The following is a 27,812-nucleotide window of genomic DNA, read 5'->3' as shown; positions in this document are numbered from 1 at the left end:
GAGTTCAAGGAAGTGATATAAAAAGGTAAAATAATCAGGGGTTTCACACAGCCTTCCTCCCAAAGTCCACTTCCTTCCAAAGTGGAAAAATTACCCTCCAAGCTGGTTTAATAAAACTGGACTCCAGAGGAGAGAAAAGGTTACTTTTCATACGTTTTTCTCAGCCTTACATTACTACAGTGGCTTTTTAATGTTCCTAAACTCCACATGACGTCTAGTGAAGCTTGTTAATAACACAGGATAATCATCCACTGGATTCTAATGAAATTTTAGAAGCTATTTAAAAAAAAAAAAAGAGATTAAAATATCCTGGATGCCTATTAGTTACTTAGGGTTTCTTCCTCCTCCTTCTCCATCAAATCATTTGCCCCAAACTTAACACAAAGGGGCTAGTCAATCACAGTCATTTTTATCTGATCTCTTTGTCACCATTTATCTGCACAGCTTTAAAAACAAAAGCTGTACGTGGCAGCGTCAGATGCTTCCCCTTTGTGCAGTGCTCTCATCACCTGTCGCACTTCTCTTGTTAAATCTTTGATGGGAGTCTTCAGCACTCCTGCAAAATAATTTATGCATTTTCTCCACCTCTGCAACTACCTTGTGACAAGAACAAGAAGAAATCAAGGAGGAGGCTGTAATTAATGCATTTCCACCGTCTGAAATTAATGCCGTAAAATCAGTGCCCAGCCTTGTCACAAATATACAGCAACTTCGCCTCTACTGACAGAGCAGCACAGTTACAAACATGGATTGCTCTGACCATGAATCATCAGTGAATCTCAGTCACACCTTAGCCCATGTCTGGGATTAATTCTGCCATTTACGGTAAAGGAAGAATATAAATCTGACATCTGTACAAAGATAATCTGTTTGACTGATCCCTTCCTAAAGCTGGGGCTTAGCTTCACTGAACAACCCCATGCACTGAATCCTTCAGATATGAAGTTAAATAAAAAAAAAAAGTGAATTTGTCCCATTAAGGTTATCACTTAGAGGAAATACTAATGTGTTCTAATATGGAAAAGTGGAAATCAAGGATAGAAGTATCTAAAGAGATGTTAAAAGAAATTGGTTAAGCAAAGAGCAAAACACCAACAAAATTATACCTGGAGCATCTTCAGAGAGTTTGGAGGCATTTGTAAGGGAAATTACGGGAATTCATAGGGGAAATTATGTGAATTCATAAGGACCTCATCGGGAACTGCTAATCAGAGAGGCAAACTCACTGACAGCCCCTCAAGGGACTGGTAGGTAACAAATGTCGTAGCCTGCTTTTGTAAAGCAGGTGACCCAAGACCTGTAGGCTTTACTGGGGATGCAGGTGAGGTGTCCGTGAGACACTGGCCACTGAGGGACTCTTTAGTGCCACTGGCTCTGCTTCCCAGCACTCAGATAACAGAGCTGGAAGGAGATCTCAGGAGCTTCCAGCGGTTGGGCTCCAACACATGCCAGAGCCTTCTCCAGAAGAGCAAAGATGAGCTTTGACATTTCCAGTATTCTAAGGTATAAAGTAAGAAAAAAAGCAATCTGAATATTTTTAGGCACTCTTCCTGCCTATATTACTTTTCCTATAATAAATCATAAGGGAACAAAAAGAACCCAATTGTAAATTTAACTATTTTCAAGAAACCTTTACGAGGAGCAAGTACATCCATTAACAAGGTCTCTCATGCTCCATATTTCTGTTGTCTCTCTCATTTGTTATAATCATAAACTGGGCAGGCGGAAGGAGAGTCCTTATGCTCCTAGTGCCTAGGAAAATTAGAAGCCTGGTCTTGACTGAGGACTTAAAAACACTGATGTCAATAAATCACAAGACAGTAAGCGTCTGTTTGAGTTAACTTTTGGTTCATATATTATTGAACAAGGCAACAAAAATTACAGAGTTCCAAAAAAAGTCACAAGGTTGGTTTTTTGGTCTTTTCCTCTTAGATCCACAAAAGTTATCTGTTCAGTAAGCTGTTAAGATAGAATATGACTGCTCCCTTTAATTAATGCTGGGAAAGTGAGGAATGGGGGAAGCAGAAGAGCTGTTTGAACTGAAAACCAGTATTGGCAAAAGACAGAAATGAATATACACAGGCTGCGCATAAATATAGATATGAAATTGAAAGGTTTTGAGCCACTAAAATAGCAAAAGCCTTGAACAGCCTTCAAATAGCAGCCGTGGGAGCAAACCAGCAGGATCCATGTACCCGGCCGTGATGTGCAGATGTGCCCAGGCTCTCTGTACACTCTTCGCTCTTGGGAACTGCCTGGCTACAGAAGCATGGACCTCAGTTCAGGTTAATTTGCTGAGTATTTCAGCCTTTTTGCTTCCTTGTCAGCCTTCTTCATGGCCCCTGTAGAGATCCATTCTCAGCTGCTACTGACACCTGAGCTCACCATTCAAAGCTAGTGCCAGTCCAGTACTGCACTGCAGTCCTGTTCTGAGTTTGGTACGGACAGCCTCTAATTGGCTTTCACAAAGACTTTATTCATTTAAGGAAAAGATCACATTATGTTCCTGCCTCGGATAGAAGAGGACAGAACTCAGTCCCTATAAAGATTTCCTTCCTGTCCTGGATTCTTACATTGCTGGCTGCTTCTTTTCAGAGAAACAAATTAAAATCTCCTTTATCCCAATATTTTTGTCATTAGCTTGCTAAGGGAGTCTGAGAGCTATAAAGTCTCTCCTGATGTCCAAATGAAGGCAGAGCTTTCTGTGCACATGACGGAAGGATCCAATTTTACCCCGTGGCTGCACAATGCGCAGCCCAATGCAGTCCTCATTCACCAGGACACTTGCCAGGTGCTGCTGTAATATCACACAAGTAAATGGGATATTGTCTCACACAATATCTACTGAACAGACTTGTCACTTTTTCCACTTAACTACATCAACTATTTCTCCTTCTGCCCTCATAATCTCACCCACACCATTTTTTTTAGACTATGAACCTGTTATGTTTCAAAAAACTTCTGCATTTTTGCTCTTCTGGAAAGATACAATAGCAGCAGCCCTTCACCAGCAAAATCAGAACTGAGTCCCCAGGAGAAATGAGAAGATTATGATTTCTTTTTTATCAAAGTTTTAAAAAAAAACCCCATATTGGAGGGATCTGGAAGTATTCATTTCCCAGTTTTCTATCTTGGAAAGCTTATACATATGTCTCTGTGGCTGCTTGGAAATGTAAACCTTCCAAAGGCAAAAAGAATAAATAAAGAAGATTAGCATATACGTAAAAAGCTGCTATAATTATCACAAAAGGGCTCTTGTGGTTAGGACTGCAAGGAACACTGCAAGTATCTTGGGATCTGTACTGAAACTGGGAGTCAACACCACTAAGAGACATTTTTTGAAAGATAGCCAGGTCATCTGTAATTCATAATTCAATAAACAAATGTGTTGAAATTTCTTTTAAAGTGTGTTTGCCTAATGGTGATAAAATAGAGACACTATAGGTCTAAAGGGATTTTTTTTTTCTAATTAGGAGCACATACAAAAGAAAGATTTGTTTGGAAATGGCTTTGCAACTTTTAACTCCTAAATAGGTGCTAGCAACACCACCTATGAAACTAATATTTGTAGAAGGATCCCTGTGCTTTCTCCAAACACTAAGATACAGGCAATGCCAGCAAAATACATGTTAAAGACTGTGCCTTTCTATTTTAACAAAGGCTGTTTTATAATCTAGAGGAAAACTGGAATATTTGACTGATCTTTATATAATCTGCTTATTTTCAATACCTACCGTTTCAGCTTTCCTGGCTATAAATAGTCCTTCCTCACATGACACAGCATACCCACAGATCCCTTGCATCCCTACACGTGGTAGATACCCCAAAGAGTCTGCAGAAGGGGTTTACAAATCGTTCCGGAGCTGTCCGAATTTCAAGAAGGACATGGACATGGACATGGACATGGACATGGACATGGACAAGAAGAAACCACAGGGGAACCACGTGCTCCGAAGGGCAGTGATCTCACAGGCACAGGGCTGACTACACCAGATCTCCTCTCTGCTGCGGGATCCAGTCCTGACTGCAGAGCACACCACACCGATATCGCTTGCTGCGAAGAGACGTTGCACAAAACCATAATTAACATTTAAAACAGCAGTTACAGTTAAGACCTCCTTAGAAAAGATGCCCAAATCTGTTTTCAATAAAAGCATTTTAATTGCTTTAAAGGTTTTATTAAAATCCCAACAGACCAATTATAGTCAATTGTTTCCAGCCTCTACCTGCCTGGTAATCACTCAGTTCACAACAGCGAAAGATACGTGCTCCATTACGTGCTCTCCTCTCCCTCTCTGGTAACCACATTTTGTTCTCAATACTGTTCCCCAGGTAGTCTAGTAAGTTTGGATTATCAACCTCTTTTGCTAACAATATTCTACTTGACACTGAATTTAGGTGCTCATATATCAAAGGATTTATGCCATCTAAAAGAGCAAGGAAAGATCCCCCCCAAAAAAACACCTCATGCCCAAGAAAACACCTTATCCAGAAAAAATCAATTTATAGAAAATATTATGTTTGAAAAAGCAGTGACAACTTTAAGCAGAAAATAAAAATTCTGGGTAAAATATTATTTGCATTGGAGGCTTACATCACCTGCAGTGGAAACAGCTAGCAAATCCTCACCATTCACATAACCACCCATTCAGCTCTTCGTGCCATGGCAACAGTGCCATTAAATTAACCATGCCATTAAATTAACCGTCAAACAGAAGACACTTATAAGGAAGCACTACCCTGGGTTGCATCAGACACCCATGGTGGGCAAGTAGGGTTGCAAGCACAGGAGCCACAGCAAGGTGCTCCACGGATGTGGCACTACTTAGAGGGACCATGCCCCGGCTTTGGCTCAGCTGTCATATCCCCTGCACTCGCCACAGCCAGAAAGGGGTCCGAGAGTGACTGTAATACAGTCATATGAACAGCTAGAGGAGATTAAAAGAAGTGTGTAAGGGGAGATGATGACAACCTGGAAACACTTCTCCCTTCTGAGGCGTAAAGGGCTGAGTCTGTGCCTTGCAGGTCTGCGAGTTTTCAGGAATGTCCCTGTTTCTATCAGTGACAGTGCCTGTACAAGTACATTATACGACAGGAAATAAGTTTGATAGTTACTATCCATGGTGAGATATTAGCATTGTACTATAGTCCTGGAAACTTTTACCCACATTACGTTTAGAAGTGGAGGATAATGGCTGTTTTAATGACACTGCCTTAACACACCACAATGGAGAAAATAAAACCAAACATATTTTTCTTGTTTATAATATGTGTGTTATCAAGCCACATTGTTCAACACCAATAGAGTCATTTGTGAAATCAATGGTGACATTTAAAATGGTTACCCTTCCAAGTTAAAGCCATATGTAGATACATTGAGCAGGTTCTCCTGGTACGTTTTCAGTTTGCCAAGTCAGAAGTGTGGCATAAAAGCTTTCTGTACCTTGGAAGCCTTTTGGGCTTTTTTGGAGGGAGTTGTCTGGGTTTTTTTAATAGCTAACTACTACAAGAAATGATGGAAATCTAAAAGACATTTTATCCAGCTCACTTTTAATGTTTTTCAACTGTTGTCTCCAGCATAAGCTTTCTTTATTCATTCCTCCACAACCAGCAATTTTCTAGCCAGAGATTTAAATAAACCAGTGAGCAGTGGTGTGCCATATTGGCATTTCTAAAATTAGTTGCACACTGATAATTCTGATTTGCAACCTCTGCTCCTCCCTGTGGCAGCCAGACTACAAACCCAAAGGACACAACACTGAAAGATGCTGATAGGCAGAATGTCTTATGGCTTCGCCAGAAACATGTTTTTGGCATTTATGCACTACAAGCCTCTGCAGCAAGTTCATTTCTTAGTTCACTTCACCTTCACCAGAAGATCCAGCCAACTTCCAGCTCAGCTTATGATACATGGCGATGCCACTGTTTCTTCTGAGAGCCCTTCAACGTGTTATTCAGAGCTGCTAACTCATTTTTCCTTCCATTCATGTTGTCAATGATAACCTCCTATGCGTTAACAGACTAGACAAGGATCCTTCTGGAAAAACTATCTACAGCTGAATCGAGAGAGGTACTGGGACTCATTTTTTTTTCCTGAGACACAACAAACATCTTACAGCAGAAAGTGCTAATTTGTACGCTACTGAAGCAAGATCTTCAGAGCTCTGCAAGGTTCATCCAGGATCTCCCCGCACTTCACAGCTAAGACTGAGGAGCAGACACTGAACAGAGGTGCCCCACTAAGGAGCACTCCACTATGTTTTGCAAAGCACAGCACACTGTCCTTAGGAAAGCTTTACCATTAAGGGCTGGGCTTCAGCGCTGATGCCGGAGCACAGCCCAAATGCTAGGAGACCATCTTGACTGAGAAATGTACCCCTGAGTCATGACTCCTCCTGTGCTTTCTCTTGCTTCTTGCTGGGAACAGCAGTTTCTCCCAGCTCTGTGCCGACCCTTATTGATCCCGTGTCAGATCTTTATTGCACACACCCCAAATGCATTAGTTGCACTGGCATAAGCTGGAAGATGCAAAGATGCATGAAGCTACCTCACTGACTTTTCTAATAGCCTTTCTTCAAAGTATCCATTCCTGTGGCATATACAATATTATTAACAGTTTATACTGAGGGCAAACTGGGAGTACTGCCAATGGTTCTTGTTTCACCCCTCTTCCTCTGGATCCACCTGTTAATTCCTCTATCACACTGAATTTGTAAGGTCTTTGGGGCAAAGACCAGTTTGTTATTCTGAGTCTGAACAGCTTTTAGCCCAGTGAGATCACAGATTGTAACCAGGTTCTTGCTGCTGGTGCAACACAAACATTTTAATTAAAGTCCTACTTCTGATGAACTGGCCTTCCATTTTCCTTGCTTGCTCCCCCTCCCCTAATTACTGAAAAATTAGCAAAGTTCAGCCATTGACCCTCCATATCCCAATTATCAGTGTCATCCCCCTGTAACAAGTTTTGGCCCTTGAAATTACAAAATCAATCCACTGCCTTCCCTTGCCAGCCCTTCTGGCCCATCTCTCCTCACTGTAGCTTTCCTCCCCAGTTAAGACAGACACCTCGCAACAAGACTTGCTTGTTGAGAAGATGCAGATTGCTGCCTGCGAGAGCTAGACAGGCAGGTGTAATCCAGCACCTGTGTAAATACTGCCCACATTGCCTGCATACAGCAGCACCACATATGGGATCCAGACATACGAAAACAGGCTTTGCTTTCCAGCGTTGCCAGAAACAAAGCCAACCGCAGGCTATCTGCATAAATCAACAACATAAACAACATACATGGGCTGAGCACTTGCCATCAGAAGGATCACAACCCACCTTGAGATCTGTGCATAGGATTCAGCCCATACATCTCCCAAAACGCAGCAGCAGCTGCCATGAAATGCTATTGCTCACCAGCTCATGGTGGCCCAGAAGAGGAAGGAAATCTCAGTGTTACACAATTCTCTCTTCTGGCTGAGAGAGATCCTAAATCTTCCTAAATCCTTAGCTTCCCTAAATTCTCTGCATTTCCATCAAAGATGGGCCACTGCCATCCAGGAAGGGCAGAGACAAGACAGACCACAGGTAGGGGCAGAGGATGCACATAGGCTGTGTTTCCTAAATTCTTCAGTTCCCCCAGTGTCAGTAGGCCCAGGGAAACACGAGAGAACAGCAGAGTTCAGGTAAGTGAATTAAATAAATCTTCCTAACCCACCTGGAGCTTGTATATGAATCTGAGTGAGATGTGGCTGAAAAGCATGGTTTGAGAATGAAGATGGTTGGGACCTCCAGACTGGTCAGAAACACAGACCCAGCTGGCCCTGGCAAACAAGGGTATCAAACGCAAACGCTCCATCCGTCACATGCTGTGTATGAGCAGCCAGCTGCATAGGAGTACAGCCAGTGGCATGACCATGTATGAGACACCAGCCATAAAACAATGTATGTTCTTGGATGAATTCCATCACTTTTTTACCCTACTCTCTCCAGCACTATGAGTGGAATAGCCCCCAAGTCCAGAAATCAGTTGCTCCTTCATCCCTGGTGAGTTGAATTGGTATAAAAGAAGCTGAAGTAGCAGCCGTGAAACATGACAGCCTTTAGTTGGTTTGCCTTCTCTCCCTGGGAGTGACTACAGCATAAGCAACAAGTTTGTGTGTCCACACCTTTCACTACCAATGAGCCCCACCTCGGTTTGGAGCTCACCTTCTCAGGAACCGTGACAAAGCAGAGGTACCCTAAGGAAGTCATTTAATCTGTGGCATAACCAAAGACACTGTTAGCAAGCAGTCAGCTTGGGGATGGCTTTTGCGTATCATTTCAAGGACAGTTAGAGGGAACTGCCTCTTCAGTGGTCCCTGACTTTTAATTCCCAATGTCTTGCCAGAACACACCATGAAGGGCTGAAACCCCAGTTCTCAGAGAACATTTATGAGTGTTGAACCATTGCTATCCCTGGAGTGACACCACTCTCTTTCCACCAGTGATACCAACTTCTCCGACTTAGTAGTCCATTTTTTTCACACTCTCCTTTTCAGTCTCTGTCCCCTGTGCAAGGAAGGAGCAGTCTGTGAGAATCAGCAAATCCAGCACTACGCTCCTGACCGGAGTCTTCCCTTGCAAGAGGCTTGTCTCTGTGCCACACATGCAGAACACTAATAATACTGGAGCATTGAGACTACTGATTATTACAGTAATCATAACTGTTTTCTTGTTAAATTACACCTGCCCCAGCTGTAATCATAGTCATTTTCCGTGTCTTGTTATGTACGAACTTGGACATGTCTTGGGACAAGGATCCTCTGTGCAGTGTATGGGCAGTGCACCGCACACGAGACACAGCTGGGCAGGGTGGACTGCATCTCGCTGAGGACGTCAGGTGTGTCTGCATCTCACCAGCTTCTCAGGAGAAGGTTGGAGGTTTTATGGAAGCAATGTGATGGGACCTAAAAGTGCTAGAAGGAGCCTGGGGTACTCTGGGAGGTACAAGGATGCGTAGCCCAAAGAGCTTTCATCTCTGTTTGTCCCTGAAGTTACTTCTATAGTGTGTATAAATACATTATAAATAATTTCTGAGTTAGTAAAAAGGCACTTACTGCATCCAAATAGGAATACGAGCTGTGGTGACTGTGTGGTCTCATGCCATTTCAAACTCACATTCACAGGTATGTCAGACATAACCTTTGCCGTCACATTCACCTCCCATTCATTTCAGTTTATCATATACTGCACACTGCTAATAATTTCCTTACCTCCACTAAAAATGATTCAGGGGCTTAAAAAAGGTGCCATGACGTGAAGATTAATCTCCAACTAAAAGCCTGGTTTTATGCTAGATTCGCTGACTCAGAATGAGGCCAGTGACTTTCCCCTGCCCAATCATAAAAAAAAAAAAAAAAAAACAAACCACCAATCTGCAGGGAATTTCCTGTAGATGATATAAAACCATAAAGAGAGAATTACAAAAGGTCTTGCACCGTGATACCATGTTGCAGGGTAAGACATTACATGAGTCTCAGAAGTAAAGAAACTTATGGAAGAGAAGCGCTGTCAGGCCATGAGAACAGAGAGAACAGCTAAAATTGTCACCCCACTTATGTGCCTTTCACAGTGCCACAAACTCTTAGGCTTACTGTTGTTTCTCTTAATCCCCCAGACTGTGGAGTCAGGATACATCATGACAGACACAGCTTCCCTTAAAAAAAGAAAAAAAGGAAAAAAAAGTAGAATTTTTGCTTCATGTTATAGAGAAAAGCTGGAAAACCTGACCACATGGTACCAGCCTGAAGAACCACAATCCAATTGGTAAAGACAATCCCCTCAAAGGTAGTCATTTCGACCAGCAGTGTTTAAAGCAGACACGTTTTCAGGCCTGATTCGGCATGAGGCTGCTTTCCCGTGCTGGAACAGTGGCAGATGGCATCTCTCCAAGGCTACGCCACTGAACGCTAGAGCCCCGTCAAGGAGAAAGGAGGCCAAACGGTTGCTTGTTAACCTTTTCTAAACCATCACACTGCTGCACAGTGAGGACTAACTGTGATGGCATCACTGGCGTGCTTCTGGATCAAGGGGTAGAAGCTCTAAGCTTGCTTTCTCTTTATAGATATTCCTGCGTGGTTGTTATTTGAGGTAAGAGGGAGACTGCTCCTAAGGGTGTTTAAGCAGAAGTGTAACCTGCCTTGTGTCTCATTGGCATCCCTTTTTATAGCTCAAGAGTAGATGAAGCTATTCCTCTTTTTTCCCCATGAAGCTACATTTAACATGCCTTGAATATGTTGCTCCTTTAGTCTTCCTCTTTATTCCTTAGACCTTCTTCGGGATTTGCAGCTAAACCACAAGTGTGTAAGGGAGAGAGGGAGCTTCACTGCCCCAGGATCAGCCCCAAATTGCCACAAAGCACACTGTCCTTGGATTTCAGCTCTGAGGGTTGTGCTCTGCACTAAAATAACAAATGAAGTTTAACTCTCCCCTCCTGCTGTTCAGGTGCCAGTGCGTAACTCATAGCTCTGTGCTGCCAAGTGAAGATGACAACCATGACATGTACGAAGAAGATGGATACACCTCAGAAATCGCGGTCCCCTGGCTGCCTGCAGAGCAGGAATAGCTCAAGCAACAAACAGCTATTTTCCACCACTACCTGGCCAAGACACCTCACTGCTGACCAGGTCTTGGGCTTGCCCTCAGTCCACCCAGAGCACATAGGGTTTCCCATGTAGGCCAACAGCAACAACAAGTTTTACACTGAAGACACTTTGCAATCAGAGGAAAATAGGCAACTTCCCTGAATCAGGCACCAAAGCACCAGGAGGGCAATTAAGTTGTTTTCTCTATACAAGCAGCACCTTCATTAAATAGCTCCTAACATGTTCACCTACAAGAGTAGCCTTAATTCCCCTCCTCCTGTTTTACCTCTCACAGCACAGTTACTCCTCTTCCTTCTCCCTTTTGCAGCTTTATTTCCAACATCTCCCTTGCCTCTTTCTCCAGCTCAGCTGCTGGTTTATCATTGTCACTGGAACTGCATTCACAGCTGCTGGCTTCTTCCCTGCACCATTGCTGCTCTTACCTCACTCTAAAAAAACATTGGCCTTATTGCTTATTTCCCCCCCCCCCCCCCCTTTTTTTTTTAACCAAGTTGGCTGAGAACCATTCTTTTTTTCCTCTGGACAAGGCAGAAACCAGACAGGTCCATCTGTTCTCCTTGCAGGATCAGTAGCAAAAAGACTGCATGGACACCCAAAAATTACATCCCACTCATCAACAGAGCTGACAGCTCTGAAGGAATGACCGTATTGTAATTACTTTCTTAAATAACTCAGAGATGCAGCTAGATATTTGTGCTCTGGAGAGGATCACATTGACTTGGGGCCCTTTACAGACAAAAAATCCCCACATTTTGGCAATTATTATTTGGATATCAGTGTAGGGACTACACTGCCCAGAGGCACCAGCAACAATTTCTGACCCCAGTCCTGCAAAGCTATGCTACACAAGCTTTGATTTCTGCATGCACATGAATCCTTGGCAATGTCAGCAGAATCCCATAGGAACATGAGGTGAACCTAAGAGGCATAATAACAAGAGTTATGTACAAGACTGATTCAGAATCCAATGCTGCAGAAATTTGGTGGTCTTTGTTCATTTATTTAGGTGCTCTGAGAAAGGCATTCCAGACGGTATGATATTTTAATGTTTGAGGCAGTCGTCTTAAGGCCAAAAAGGATTGCTCTGTTTTAACCTCTTGTCCAGAGTATTATAGAGTCATAGAATGGTTTGGGTTGGAAGGGATGTTAAAGATCATCTAGTTCCAACCCCCCTGCCATGGGCAAGAACACCTTCCACTAGACCAGGCTGGTCAAAGCCCCATCCAACCTGGCCTTGAACACTTCTAGGGAGGGGGCATCCACAACTTCTCTGGGCAACCTCTTCCAGTGCCTCACCACCCTCATAGTGAAGAATTTCTTCCTTATATCTAATCTAAATCTGCCCTGTTTCAGTTTAAAGCCATTACCCCTTGTGCTATCACTACATGCCCTTGTAAAAAGTCCCTCTCCAGCTTTCTTGTAGGCACCTTCAGGTACTGGAAGGCTGTTATAAGGTCTCCTCGGAGCCTTCTCTTCTCCAGGCTGAACAACCCCAACTCTCTCAGCCTGTCTTCATAGGAGAGGTGCTCCAGCCCTCTGATCATCTTCGACTACTTTGTAAAGTTATTATCCCCACAAGACCTTCAACAATGTGATTAGGATGAGATTCATCTCACTTAAAGTTAGTGTTTATAATGTAGGTGCCTACATCTAAGCCATGTATTGAAGCTCCCACTACAGTCAAGGGAGATGTATTTATTTGGTATCATCCCTGGTGATCAGGATGTGATTTATCAGTGTCATCATTTACTTCAGGATGAGTTGAACAATCACCAATACTCCTATAGCAGTGATCTATACTGGCAACTGAGGAGACTGAAATGACTCGGCAACATCTAGACACTTACAGGGAAGACATCTACATTTAGTCCTAAGAATCCCAGCCCAATTACTATTACTGCTACTACTTATGCTATGTTACATTATGATGTTAACAATCCAGTTAAGAAAAAAGTGAATCTCTTTTTCCTGAATTACTTTGTCACTCGTTTGCTTATCTGTTGTTAAATTAAAATCAAACAAAACCAAACCCAACATATTCCTAGTTATAACTCAAAGTCCTGCTTAATCACCAGTCAAGAATACACAGAATTGTTGATTTAAGCGCGTATTTTGCAGCTAAGCTACAGCTTACGGCTGTCTTTTGGAAAATTCTCCAAGTTTGATTTAAAAATGACAAGTGGAAAATCGATAATTTCTTGCACAAATTCTTCCAGCAGATTTGTGCTCCCCTATTATACCTTATCTATAGCCTGAATTTATCTTGCATCATCTTCCAACCATTGCTATATCATCATTTATGCAATTAAAAAGCCCTCCACTATAACAGAAACTCCCAGTCTTCATAGCCTGGAACAAACACTGATGGAGCACTCAGATTAATGCTTATAAACACATTATCTACTTCAAGTTGCTTGGAAATTAACTCATGATAGAATAAGTGAAAACAAGCACCGCCAATGAAGACGAGCACTGACGCATTTCCATCTGCCCAAAATCTCTTCACTCATCCTAATAATGTTTTCTTTAGAGTTACTGTTTCCAGAAAACTGTAAGACATTACTCTATAACAGAAGAGCTTTTCTACGGTCTCCAGCAAAATGTTGCTTTGGAGGTGATAATGTCCTGCTTTGGTCTCTGGGAGCAATGTTGTGTTCTCATCCCATTTGCTGAGGAATGTGGCGATTCACAGATTCACAGCGTTCAGTCCTGCCTATATGCTCACTTGCTAGAGAAAGTTGCTGTCCGTTCATTGTTACATCAGGAGCTCCCACCCTTTATTTTTCTTGGTTATCAACACTGGCAGCAAATGGAGCTGCAAACCAGGACCTTGTATTATCATCTCGACTCTGGGAGCAATGGCTGCAGGTGTGGTTCAGGCTGTGTATGAAGTAGCACGCAAGTCTTGGATTGGCCTGTAAGTGGTCCTCCTAAACCCCTTCCTCCTTACCACTAGACCAGGAGTCTGGGAAAACTCAAGGGACAGATATTAGCTCAGTTTGTACCCTTTCTGGGAAGAGAGATGGGTGTCCACCTCCACTTCACGTTCCCTCTTTCTGGAGAGAACAGCTGAGTCACCGCAAGAAATCTGTTACCTACACAGGTCATCAATAAATCACTCTTTCCCTAACACTACCATCACCCCTAGAGCAAAGAGTGATCAGGAGCAGTGACTCAGAATTGTGTGGGTCTGAATCACAACAACGCTAAGAGCTCCTCCTACAGTGATGATGTTTGCGTAAGGACTCTAACTTTGGGCTGTGCCCAAAGTCACAGGCTGGTCCAGAGGGAGTACCTTACCGCCGGATGCCAAATTCAACGTCAGGGAGCTGTGCAACCAAAAAAGAAACACTAATGATGATAAAACACAAGGTGATTCAGAGATAATTCCTGCACCTAAACTACCTTGCACCATATGGACAAAGTAATTCCTATTGAGTCCCTACTCTGAGGGAATTCGAGGCACAATCTTAATGCTGACATAGGTCAACTCAATGTCAAAGTCCAGTAAGTTACAAAAATTAAAAAGATCAAAAAGTAAATACAGCTATGTCTGGGTAAGAGACAAATTGTCATGTCAGCTCCATCAACCTGCTATCAGCACTTAGGTCAACTGAATTTAAGTCAGACTGAACTCTACTGTCATAGTGCCATAACGTATGAAAGGATGAGGGGTTGCACAAAAAGCACAGCTGGATGATCCAGTGATGGGTGCCTTCAGCAGTGAGGTGATGAATGCCACCAAAAGAAGCAGAGAAGATGGGATTGAGTGAGGAAGGGACAGGAAGAAAGAGATGAGAAAGACAGGAGGAATCGTAGAGTAGAGATAAATTAGTGAAGACTGAATGATTCTTCTGAAAGATAAAAAATTGGTGGAAATGCCAAATTACGACAACGTCAGTAAAAAAATTGAGAAGTCATTGGGAAAGGTTTCTTATTTTCCATTAACTCTATTGATTACACTAAAGATTACCCCTAATATTTCCCAGTGTCAGTACTCCAAACATAGACAACATTGGTGCTAGTTAGCCTAGCGGCAAGCAGCTTTGTGGTTAATATGAGGATTGTTTCCTCCACAGTGTGCTGACCTGCCCAGCATCTCTGTCCAGATGTTACATCTCACTTCTGTCCATGCATATTCAGGATTGAATGGAGTGGGGAGGGAAGAAGACTCTCCATGACTCTGGGCCTAGAAGTCTGCTCATTATGAGAAATGCGTAAAACAACATATTCTGTGAAGTGCAACCAAATCTATCACTGCTCACTATATAAAGTAGTTCAAATCTTGGAGATGCACAGAACTTAACCGGACACAGCCCTGAGCAACCTGATTTGACTTTGAAGTGAGCCCTGCTCTGCGGATTGGACTGGAGGCCTCTAAACCCTTCCAAACTAAATGGTTTTATGATTGCAATTGTCAGCTCCCTCCTACAGCCCCAACATCAGACACGACGTACACCAAGAAATGGGCAGAAAGATGATGCTTTACTTGCTCAGCTTCCCCAGCTTATCTGCACTGTATGTGTTAACTAAATAACTGTATTTGTTAAGTAAATAACTGCATTTATGAGGGAGGAAAAATCCTCTCTCCACTTTGGGGAGCAGGGAAGGAAGGAAAGACTGCATGCTTATATAAGCCAGCTCCCAACGTGAAGGAAACAAACCGCGAACACCAAGGTGCGAGTACTGGCAGCTCTGGGACAGGTTGGTGCTCACTTGTTATCTTGCCAGGGGATCGCCATCTCTCCTATTTACCCCATTCCTCAAGCTGCCTTGCCTTATTGGGAGGGCAAGTTTGTTGTGGCAGGGAAGTACCTCACCAGAGGTGCAGGATCTTGACCTTGGCCTCTGGCACTAGCAGAATATCAGTAAAAAATGAAAAGATTTTGTAGTGGGTCCAGAACAAGCTTGTGGTACAGCAGCCAAATCCAATTGTTCTTCTAACTTTAATAGATTTACTCTACATTTGCACTGACATGACTAAAAGAGGTTGCTGGCTCAGTATTTCTGCAAAAATAAGCAAAACACAAACTAGCAGCTGTTAAAGAAATACACCACCACCCAAAGACGCTTCTTTATGTCAGGGCATTTTCATGCATTCAAATTTTGTACAGTTCTCTGATGATTTCAGCATTAGGTTCAATTATGCTAGTTTACTGATTCAGCTGGTGTATGGAAGTGAGTATGCTCTCTAAAATACTGAATGGTGCTTACATATCTACAACGACTCCAGCTTTACAGAGAAAAATATAGCCCATAAAAAACAGTCTAAGCCTATGAATGACCACCACAATCATCCTCATTCAGCCCAGGCCATTCAAATTGACCTTCTACATTTGTTACAGGCTTCATAAGGACAATGTCCAAGCCACTCACAAAGTGGGTTTTGGCCCCTAAAAGGCACCTTCTAGAAAGCAGTGTTGTCTGTTCATTGATTTGGGAAGCTAATTTTGAGTGGTGGAGACAGGAGGAGCAATGCAAATGGACACAAATTCAGGAATAGGAAAAAGCAGGACTGCTGCTGGCAAACTCCCACCACAGTAACTCCTGTGCCCATGTAAATCCCGAATGGCCACAAGAAGATGGAGGGAAAATAGAGTCAATCACAGTCCTTGGATTTGAAGCTCAGTACAAGATGTAGTTAAGTCTGGATTTGAGCATGACCTCAAGATCAACTGCAATTATGATTATAAATCAAGAGCAAATTTATGGGAGGGCTCTGGGAGATAGACCCCATAGCAAACCAGAGAACAAAAGGAAGGTGGAAAGGTAAACTCAAGAATCCCAACTAGGGAAAGATCTGAAAGCTACTGAAATCAGCAGCATAAGTAGGATGATGAAACTGAGGACATCAACTACACCATCATGGGTTTTTTTGGCGTAATGTTGGGGATGACTGTAGGCCTGTCATGGCCTGCGATAATAAGCAGCCACATATGCACAGCTCTTCAGGAAAAGGAATTAGAATTTTATGTTGAGCCTAATATTAATAAAAGCCTATGTAATAATAAGAGTCATATTCCTCTTACCTTTAGAGGTAGGACTTATCTGTCTGAAATTGGCTTTTACTGCAGACATTTACCAGACATCAAGTCACCTCAGCTCCTGCTATAGACAATGGAGAGTTGCTCAATGGAGCTGAAGCTGTGATTTATCTCCCTGTAAAGCAGACCCCTACATCTGGTTGGATGAATTGCACCATAAAATCTATTAACTGTATTGACTAGATCTCCACTGACTATAAAGAGGACTTAAATACCTATTGCACACACAGAACCGTACATGAACATATCTAAATTTAGTTACCTTAATGTGGCTTTGAGTCCTGCCCCTCAGGTCAGGCAAAAAGTTTTCCATCCCTCAGGTGTTTTCAGTGTAGATACCTAAATTCAAGTTAGTCACCCAAGATCTCCTTTGTAGTGAGTGAAAAGTTTCAGGCACTGCAAGAGGTGATTAATCTCACCTATTTTAGAATCGTCTTTAGGATGAGATTAATTGCACTCCAGAAATTTCTATTTCCTGTTTTTCTTCAGCAGCTATAAAAGGAGTCCAGACAGCTACCTCCGATAAGGGGCTAGATGGATGGATCCCATTGTGAATGTTGAAAGACAGCCTCTCAAGCCCTGAGGAAAAGCAGGGAAATCCAGTTGTTTTTAGTAATTTAGCAATGAAGAGAGTAGCGTATTTGAGAATGCACTATGTGATAATGCCATATTCTGAGAGCAGAAACTGCCATGAGCGTGCAGCTGCCAGACCCCACCTCTGCGCAGTGTCATTGCACCCAGGACTGACAAGGTAATGGAGCAACATCTACAATAATGAGTGAGACAAAATCGGGAGAAATGCCCAAAAATCAGCAACAACACAACTAGTAATATCTTCTCCTGTGTTTTACACACATCATAACAGGTTTGGTAATGAATGCTCAGTGGGCTCTTCCTCCTGGATTAGTACTACAAAAAACTATTCTTTTGTTAATATGCCAAGATGTGGGGGTGAAGTATTTGAACCTCCATGGGAGTTTGATCAGCACAAGGAGTGTTGAAACAGAAAAGGCAAAAGCCTTGACAAAGTCCCATGAACAGGAAGAGGAAAGGGTATAGAAAATAAAATGTGTTATTGGACACACACATAGGGTGAAATCTGTATTATTTCAGCAGGGTAAGATTTCTTGGGTCTTCATCTAAGTGAAGGGTCTTATCCCAAAGCAGAGTGGCTTTCTGCATAGACCCAGGAGGATATCCTCTAACTGGTAAGGTCTCACATACAACGATTATGTCGTTATGTTCTAGTAACCCAAAGGTGCTCAGTCCTGCTCCCTGTCCATGAGGCCAGCTGGCGTGACCAGTGTCCATATCACTGACCTCACTTGCCTCCAAAGCAGGAGCAACACGCAGAGTCCTGCTGGGAGTGACCCTGGGTCTGCAGCAACACTTGATCTGTGCCCAGTCATTTAGTTGTTTCAGACGAAAACCACGGCACGGGTCATCCGGCAATGTTGTGTTATTGGCCAGTGTGTGCCACTGCTCGGGAACAGCCCCGGCACGGCTTTGCCGATTAGTCTGGACGTAGTTAATGACTACTCCAGGCATGAGAAAAGCTGCTGCCATATCTGCAGTGTAAGGATGGTCCTGAGCCGTGGCCCTATGCATCTGGTGCCACTGCGCAGATGGTGTCTGAGGTCTGATCAGGGAGCCTCGGCCAGTTGTGTGCATTGAAATTCTTCCAGCATGTCTCACAAGAGCAGCAGTGTTAGCAAAGGTAGAAGAGCAAATTCCAGTTCTTGTAATTACCTTCCTAAATTAATTCCCCTGCAATTTCAATCAGCTGCTCTTGACTTTCCCTCCTCAGGGTGTAATCCCTCCTCATAAATGCTCTGAGTGGTGCATGGAGAGGCAGGAGGGGAACAAAGATAAGCAGAGCTGATGCTGCACTGCTGAGAGCCTGGTGGGCAGCTCCCCACCGTGTGCTCTGGGGATTTCACTATCAGTCCCTCAACAGCTGCACTTGCTTCTCCTCCATCCCCGCTGAAAACAGAAAATTTTAGACTCTCTGTATTTACTGTCAGTGGGGAATGCCCTGTAAAGAGTCTTCTGGTTTAGGATTAACATCTCTGTCCTTCACCTGAAGTTAGGTATAACCCAAACCTAATGGCTCCTATAAAATATAAAAGAACTAGGACTTGGATGGATCGGGGCATTTAAATATTCAGCATTGCTTTAGCTCTACTCTAGTGGTGGACAGGACTGGGAACATCATTGAATTATTTTGTTATATGACCTACACACTTACCACGTCGAAAGCATGAAAAATCTGAGATGGGAAGATAACAATTAAATGCATATCACTGAACTAAAAAGATAAGCATAGCCCAACAATCATGTTTGAACAAAAAGAAATGAGGAAACATTTGCTGTTTTGACATAGGTGCAATGTCTCATAAAATCTTAGTTCTAGTATTAATTCAGATGACTGGGAGAAATTACATGAAATTAAAAACTGGCTTCAGAGCTATAAATAAAGCCACAACATATGATATCATATTAACCAGGAAGGGGGGAAGTTGTTATTTAGTGAAATGCTGAATGGATTTTCTTAGTTCTGGTCTTATTAAGTGCTTCCTTAATGATCTATAAAAAGAATTAAATTGAATGTTAACAAAATTACGAGGTACTAATCTGGAAGGTAATCAAAACACCAGTAAGGACAGAAGAAAGTAGATATGAAAAGCATCTGGAATTAAAAAACACTACTGGAGAGTCAACATGATAATCACAAACTAATACAGCTTGGCAAAGGAATGCAAAACACATCCATACAGCTCTCGGCAACAACTCTGAAAACAGGGAGGACAAGCAAGATGCAAGTACCTACAAAATGAAAGAAAGTCTGTAAAGTCAAAGGAAGCCAAAGGCAACAGCCAGCCCAAACGGGATTAGGATTCCTCCACTACCGCTGCCATACGATGGACATGTAATGCTCCACTACCATGTACCAGCAACCCAGAAAAAGTAAACTAGGAAAGACTTTGGCAAGATTAATGCATGTAGGAGAAGGAAGTGAAAGCACATGCCACCTCAAGAGACACTGGATGCTTCTCATGTCAGGGTCTCAGCATCTCTCCAAAATGGGATTTAGCAGTGTTGAAGATATGCAACTCCACTTCAGCACGGTTTTTAAAACCCACACAAATGAGTAAAAGGCAGCACCTCTAAGGAGGGCAAGGTTTTGTCTTGGTGACTATAACCAGAGGTGGCTATTAAGGTATGGGAGGCATGAAGGCCTGTGATGGATCCTGTGGAGAACTGTAGCTTAGGAGGATCACACAGCCCAAGCAGAGAAGCAAGTTGGTTGTGCAGAGGAAGATGATGATACCTAGTGCTGCTTTCCACCAAATCTCAGTCACTCTTCTGCTTTGGATTACCTCAGTGTCACCTTGGATAGGTTCCTCCTGACATCAGTGCCACCTTTTTCACTTGCTCCAAGTTAAACATGCCCTTAAGTAGTTTGCTCGCTTAAGGCTGGGGAAGGCAATTTACAGATTTCCAGCCTGAAAGTTCTCCCAGAGTGCTTTTTGCCAAAGTAGGCTACCATGAACCTAAATATCCCTGGGTACATCCCTCTCTCCACAGAAAATGCTAAGTTTCCCAGCTATCATCCTAAGACAGAAGGCAGCATATATTTAATGGCTCTTGTGGACCATACTCCTTGTAAAGCTATTAATATTTAAGTTATCCCATTTAATACAGTATCTGCCAGAAGCAATAGCAGATGCAATGTCTCTGTGGCTCCATTCCTTCCGTAAAGTTCCATGCAGAAGAAGGGAAAATAGCATTATTAAACACAAGAAGAAACTTTATTATTTATTTATGCCTTGCAAGGCTGATCATGGCAGTACCCAACCACCCAGCTGCCTAGCTATAACTAAGGTCACCAATCTATTATGTTTCTAAACAAGATATAAATTATCTTAACACTCACTTGACTGATTTTATTTGGAAAGCTTCTTACAGCTGTTAAATTAGATCCAAATTACTCAAGTCTAGACCTTGTCCTTGAATATGCATTCCATCACCTGACCTTGCACGTACATCTCAATGCTGGAAAGGACTTTTTACTGACCAAGAAGTACAGAATTGTGCTCTACATACATGCACAGGTCTGTACATTGGCTAAGCTATGAATAAAGAGGATTTAATCAAGTGATGTTTGAAGACAGGGAGCCCCAAAGAAAGAACAGAAAGATGCCGGGTGAGCAGCTTTTGGTGTGATGTTTGGGAGAGGCAGGCACTGCTGGGGCACCTGCGTCTTCACTTACACACACACAAGCATACAATGCTATATAGTTGGCATTATATATATGTGAGGATTTTTTAATCCAGCTGTTAATATGCATAGTCTTTAGTTACTTTTTTTTTTCATTAAGTTTGCTTTGAATGTTTCTACATTCTGCACCAAAATGAGTAAAAATGGGTGTGGAAAGTCTCTCCCTGCTCATTTTTTAAACGTTTCCCTAAGCTCCATCTCAGATTAAAACAAGAAGTAAAACCCATGTGGCCTCTCCACCCAGCAGCTGACCCAGAGGTGTCCAGACCCTGCTATGCCCTGTGATGATCTGATGTTTGCTGCGAGGAGCAAAGAGAGGCACAAGAACAAACTGAGATGGCTTTTACAAACCGAGTGGTACCTCCAACCAGACTCCCAGCTGCTGTGCTGGAGATATTGCAATAAGTCTAGTCCTGGGCTTTACCACTGACGATGCCTCCAGGACTGCTGAGGTGGCACTGAGATCAGGCTACTCTTCACTACCAAGTTTCTCAAAAGAGAAGAAAGACACGATTTGCTGGCTGCTGGAGGGGCTTTGCTGTATCACCCCTCATCAAAATGATAAAATTTGGGACTGTTCAGTTTTATAGAAATTACACCAGGGGCTACGACTTCTTTCTGAGGGGCTTATTCCTGGGCCAAGCTGACAGCATCGAAAGACCAGCTGCTGAGTGTTTGCTGTCGCTGGCAGCGCCGATGCTCGCCCGCATGTCGTGCCCTACCTCGTGCATCGCCGGCTGAGGTGGATCTCGGTGCCCATCCAGACGAGGCTGCATCGCGTGCTGTGAGTGGGGGATTGCACTTGCAGAAGGGCACTCAGGGACCTGCGTCCCCAGGGGTTTTGGGGACACTGAGGCACACACCTGCGCTACAGGCAGCCGTGCGTCTGCAGCTCCTGCGAGCCCATCGAGCAGGCGTGAGCAGCACCAAAACTCGGCAAGTTAGCAGCGTAGCCATGGCAACACCGAGCGCGCGGGCTGACCGACCCGACCCACGGGTACCCGCTGCGGGAGTGGGTCTCGCTGTCGGCACCGATGCCGTAGCAAGGAGACGTGAGGCTGTAGGTGAAAACACACCTATTGCCACCCAAGGGCCATGGCTGTAATTTCAGAGGTTATTCGGGTGCATAAACAAGCATTGGGCACCTACGAGCTGCTGAAGCGACTCTGAAGCTACAGTTGGGGATCGCAAGCCACTCATATGATACAGCCTGTGGCTTCCCCAGGCTCTGCTGCCCCTTCTCATTCCTACCAGCAAACCCCAGCTTTCGGCAGCCGGTGACCACAGCCTGCGATGCCGGCTGATCCCAGCAGCTGAGATGATACAGTCGCATCTCGCTAAACCACACGCAAACCCAGGGCGGACTCCACGAGCCTTGACAGAGATGCAATAGCAGAGGTGTGCGGTGAGGTCTCCAGTGACTAAGACTTCATTATTTTTTACAAAGTATACTGCAGAATATTTATCCGTGCATTACGGTGAATTAGCATAAATAATTAAAACAGAACTCATATTGGCGAACACATAAGCAAAGGGCACTTGCTAATGGACCAGGCTTGCTCTGCTTCTCTGGGGACTCACTTAGAGACAAGTCCATGCCAAACAGGCCAAGGAAGGATTCATATTTACCCTTCTTTTTACCGCGAGCCTGTTCCCATCTCACCCCAGATGGCGGACACAGGCTGGTGCATCAGCGCATCTTACGGAGCATCTCCCGAAGGGCAAAGAGGAACATAATGGAAAGTCCCCAGTCTTCAGCCTGTTCCCCGAGTCCCTCTTTTCCGCAAACAACCCACCCACAATCAGTCATGCAAGACGTGCTCGCCGGTGCTTCCCAGAAATACTGACGATTTGATGGATCGCATGACTGTGCCTCCTCTTTTTATTCCAGGTATTAAGTGGTATTGAAAGAATGGCACGGCAAATAGGGAAGGGTTTCAAGTGTTCCCCATGGTTTCCCTCTCTCATCAGCAGGTACGCCGTGGTCATCTACACCAGCAGAGTGCAGCCAATATTGCACATTTTCCCAAAAAAGCAAATCTAATCCCAAGCCTCTTCCTCATCTTATTTTTCCATGAAAGTAAAGGCTGCAGTCGTCTCAGAGGATGGTATGAAAATAAGAATATCTCCTAGCTACCCCTCCTTCAGCCTCTCTTTTCTTTAAGTCAGGTTGAAAATTTTCCACACATTGCAATTGCAAACTTGATCTGTATTTTGTTACCTTTCTGGATTCTGTCCAATATCCACCAAATATTTTGTGCTTACAATTAAAAATAAACTGGAAAATCAAAATCTTACTTGTTTTCAATTTTTCATTCTGTGCATAAATAAAGCATTTGGATGGCTCGTGGAGGTCTCGACCCAGTCTCCCTGGCCAAAGTACACATCCCACGAGGCACAACCGCAGGGGTTTCCTGCGATATATTGCGCTGCCTAACTCAAAGGAAAATACAATACATCACAGGAACAGCAGTTATACCTACAGGGAGACTAGCTCAGAAAAGAGCAGGGATAGATTGTAGCCTGACCTGCAACTCCCAAGAGGCATTTCCAAATTAAAAACCTCAAAGCTTAAACTAGATTTTTTTTTATTTTATTTTTTTTACTGAAAATATTCAGCAGGAGTTTAGCTTTACAGAGGTGAAATTTTTCATGGGAAAATCAATTTTCTCTTACCAACTATGCCATTAAGATATTGCCAAGAAGTCTGTGAACCCTGGTGTCCTAGGCAGAGGGGAACTTCATGGGTGTTATGTAAACCTCCCGTCTAGCAGAGCTGCCAGAGAATAAATGTTTTCAGATGGTGAAGGAAACAGAGTCAGCTTCTTTAGGACCAAATCACCTCTCTGTTTGCTATAAGGATAGGCTTGGACAGACTCACTTGTGCAGAACAAGGGAGGAGGAAGTATCACAAGGAAAATATCTCATGTCACTCTCCGTAAATCACTACCAGTGAAAGCTGAACACTAAAATTGCTATCAGGAATTTCTCCCTTTCTCCCCTGCATCTTTGTCCCTAGGGCTTGATAGGGCCTGATCACGTTTATGCATTCTCATTGAATTATTTCAACAGATTGAATCATTTCAGTAGATCTAACCCCACCTAAACTAAAGTGAGCGTTTACAACAGGCACTGTGTCAAACCTTATTTATGTGCACATTGTAACAGTGAGATACACAAAGGATCATGACCCCTTTGCAGCCATATGGGCATCACCGTACGATTTAACGGGATCCCATCTGTACCACCTTTTTAAAAGTTCTGGCATCCCAAGCTTTTGCAAAGCCCTTTGCAAAGCCCCTTCCTGCCCCCACACAACACCCTCGGCGTGTCCTGAAAGTTGCAACCCTCTTCCATCAGCCGCTTCCCACCTCCTAAATCCTGGGGTATACACAACACTGGAGTCCTTTGCATCATCTCTTCATGAAATACCTCTGAATGCTTGGATCTATAAGGAGTTCATCACATCCACCTGCGCTGCAATCCCTTTTGGCCCTCAGCTGTTTATTCTCTGTTTTTTTGTATATGAGAGCAACCTTCTTACTCTTAATTTCGGTTGCATCGTATTTATTGCAAAGTTACGCAGAAGATTAAGACAAAGTGTAACATGTCATTAAGATAAATGGGACTTTTCTTGAAAATTAAAACAGCATCAAATTTGTAGATTTTACGGAAAGGCTAGCAATCTCTCACCTACCCAAGGGAAAGTGTAAACTGTTCTAGTGTGAAAAGAAGCACTGGAGGACTGCTGGAATGGCACTACGCAGTGTCACAGCAGCACCTCCAACATGAGAGAGACTCCTTTTCAGAAGGAAAAAGGTTAAAAGACAATTCATATGAAAGCAAGAACAAAGACTCTGGAGATCGACTTAGGTGCTGCTTCCCCATGGCACTACTCCTGCTCTCGAGCAGGTCATCGTTCTCCAGTCGCATGAACAAGCTCTGAAGCCTGTCAGCAAGATCTCAGCACACTCTTCCACCACTTTCGGCAGATTTCTTTTGTAGGGTTTGATCCTACAGTGAAGTAAGAGCCCACAATTTCTACTGAAGGAGCTGAGACTGAACAGAAACACAGTGTGGCCAACAGCAGCCCTGGACTGCTGAGTCCCCCTGGGTGTCCTGAGAAGGGACGGGATATCTGTGCTGGGCTGGCAGACCAGGACTTGTGTACTTTACTTCCTTTAAGGATAAAGGACTCCTAAAAGTGTTTTTTTCATTACTGTTGAATTAGGCACTGGTTGTCTTACCAAGACTGTGATTGACTTCTGTGGGAGCAGGTCAGACTCACACCTCAGTTTTGCAGGACTGAGCAGTCACCAAAGAGAAGTTGGCCACATAGAGCGTCAGGTCCACTCCTAAGAAGGATCAAACCTTACAAACATATTGAATTGTTTCCCATTCTAAGATCCATATTGCATGAGGATCTTAAGGTTAACCACACATCTAAGCAAGCTATCTAAAATGAATGTTGTAACTTGGAAATTCTTATACCATTGCAAATAAATGTGAATCTCTCAGCTCGCCTGAGCCTCTCTAGACTCATCCACTGTCCTATTGCTTGTACCCAGACATAAGCCCAGGCATGGACTTGACCCAGCTGCCACAGCTGTCCACAAACAGAGAGATGCCCAGTGCTCCTAACGCTCTGGCGTGCGCTAAAGCCTCACTTATGCAGTGTGGGGAAGGTTGACCAAGGCAGGATGAACGGGTGCCCCTCCATCCAGACGTGGCTCTCCCCAACGAGAAGCAGCATTAGGCAATGCTGAGCACGATCGAACAGCCAGCTCCGTACCAAAGAGCCTTCCCAGCGTAACACACCCCAAATGCTGTCGCTCCCTGCTGCTAGCACAAGTTTTCCTATGGCAAAAAGGGGCGAAAGAAGTGAAAAAATATCACGACATCCAGTGTCCACACTTTTACAGAAATTAAGCTGGAAAGCAGGAACCTTTGTCCCAAGACACACTTTATGAAAACCCTGAAAAGAGGGGAGCAGCAACGAGTGAGTGGTACACAGCAGCACTTCAGTAGTGAGCGCTGCCTTTTACTCCTCGCCCAGGGCTAAATCCCTGCAAACATCAACGAGAAATTTGCCTGAAGGTAAAATCACAGCCCTACACTCAAGGTGTTTATTTGCAAGTGCAAGGACTACACTAATGATCAGGACTTCCCAAGATCCAGCTTCAGGCTCACAGACCACGCAGCCTAGAGCACTTTGTCTTTGGCAAATAAACCAATTTTCAGAAATCACTGCTTAAATCCTCTGTCACGTAGAGCTCTGTACACGTTATAGCATTAAAGAAAAACAGTAACACCATGATCACTGATAATCCCTTGGGTTTTCAAACATCTCCACAACACTAAAAACCAGATTTATTTTAATAGGACTCTGCCAACTCCATTGTATGCTGTAAACAGATTTATTTCTTCGATATTCCTGATGAAAACTTGAGGGAACGGAATTTTTAGGACTGCAAAAGAGTGGTCATTAACTTGACCTGTCACCTTTGGGCCACAAAATGGGTTTGTTTTGCCTCAGTTGGCTTGTGGCCAGGTTAAGTTTCTGGTTGACAGTGCTGCAATGCTCGGGTTTCATGCACTGCAGGGTGATGCTTCTTGGACCAAAACCCGATGGTTTTCATTTGACACCTTCAACTATTGAAAGAGTCGGTTCACGCGGGGTTTACAACAGCTAGCTGAACCGCACGCAATGCTCTAGGCTGAGCTGAAGCCGGCAGTGTCCCCTTAAGCACCTCCAGCCTTAAAACTGCTCAGAGCTTGGTCTTTCTGGCATCCCTTTTCCAGGGTCTAAGAGACACAGGCTCGGGCTTGCCGCTCCAAGGCAGGGCGGGTACACATACAGGAGAGAGACACGGACTTAAAGGAAGCTGCTCGTTTTGGAAAACCCGACGACACAAAATGAACAAATAAATAAACCCACCCAGCAGCACACCCCATAATAAGACCCCTGCCATCCCCCCCCCCCCCCCCCCCCCGGAGCTGGAGCGAGCTCCCCGCCGAGAATGAGAAAGCAAAACGGTGGCCCCGGGCGCATCCCCTCGGGGCAGCCCCCGCCGCCCCGGGACGCGCCCCCGGGGGAGCCCCGCTCCGCGCTCCCGCTCCGCGCTCCGCGGGGGCAGCGCGCCCGCGTACTCACACGAAGGCGTGATAGAGCAGCGCCCAGCCGCGGGGCCGCTCCAGGGCGTCGTAGATCAAAGTTTGGATGCGGCGGTACTTGGCGTGGTTCCGCTTCACCGGGCGGCTCAGGGGGGTCTTCGCCAGCAGCCCCAGCCCCGGCGGGCTCCGCTTGCCGCCCTCCTCCTTCCCGCCGCCCTCCAGCAGCAGCGTCCCGTCGCGGTCGGCGCCGGTGCCCAGGGCCAGCGAGCCCTGCTCGGGGTCGCCAACGCCGCCCGCCGCCGCTCGCCGTCCCCCCGCCGCCGCCGCCGCCGCCGCCGCCGCCGCCCCGCCGGCCGCGCTACCGCCCGCCGCGCCGCGCCGCGCCTTCAGCCCCATCGTCGCCGCCGGGCCCCGGAGGCGAGCTGCAGATCGGCGGCGGCAGCCCCGGGAGCCCCAAGGCCATGATCCGAGCTCCCCGCCCCTCCCCCCCAGCCGATTTCTTTATATAGTTATATATATATACATGTGTATATATATATCTGTGGAGGGAGGGGGGGGGAAAAAGGTGGGGTGGGGGGAGGCAGTCACATCCCCGTCAGGTCATCCTCGCCGGCGGGCAGCGGGGAGGCAGGAGCGCGGCGGGCACCTGGGCCGGCGCAAGGGAGGGAAATCATCGCGGAGTTTATTTACCAGCCCGATGCCCGAGCCCCTTCCTCCCCCCCCCCGCCTCCTCTTCC

At 44.6% G+C, this 27,812-nt stretch overlaps 1 protein-coding gene across 1 annotated transcript in view; it reads right to left on the bottom strand.

Annotated features, from left to right (window-relative positions):
* Positions 1–27,471, bottom strand: part of KCNQ3 (potassium voltage-gated channel subfamily Q member 3) — a 210,114-nt gene extending 182,643 nt beyond the window's left edge. Inside the window, exon 1 of the mRNA XM_072851158.1 lies at positions 27,116–27,471. Coding sequence (XP_072707259.1) covers positions 27,116–27,471 — 356 coding nt within the window. The remainder of the gene's footprint in view (positions 1–27,115) is intronic.
* Between the last annotated feature and the right edge of the window lie 341 nt (positions 27,472–27,812).

Source organism: Ciconia boyciana, chromosome 2 (genome assembly GCF_034638445.1).
Source record: "Ciconia boyciana chromosome 2, ASM3463844v1, whole genome shotgun sequence".
Classification (NCBI taxonomy): domain Eukaryota; kingdom Metazoa; phylum Chordata; class Aves; order Ciconiiformes; family Ciconiidae; genus Ciconia; species Ciconia boyciana.
Note: the sequence above shows the minus strand (reverse complement) of the source record. Positions and strands in the feature narration are given on the sequence as shown.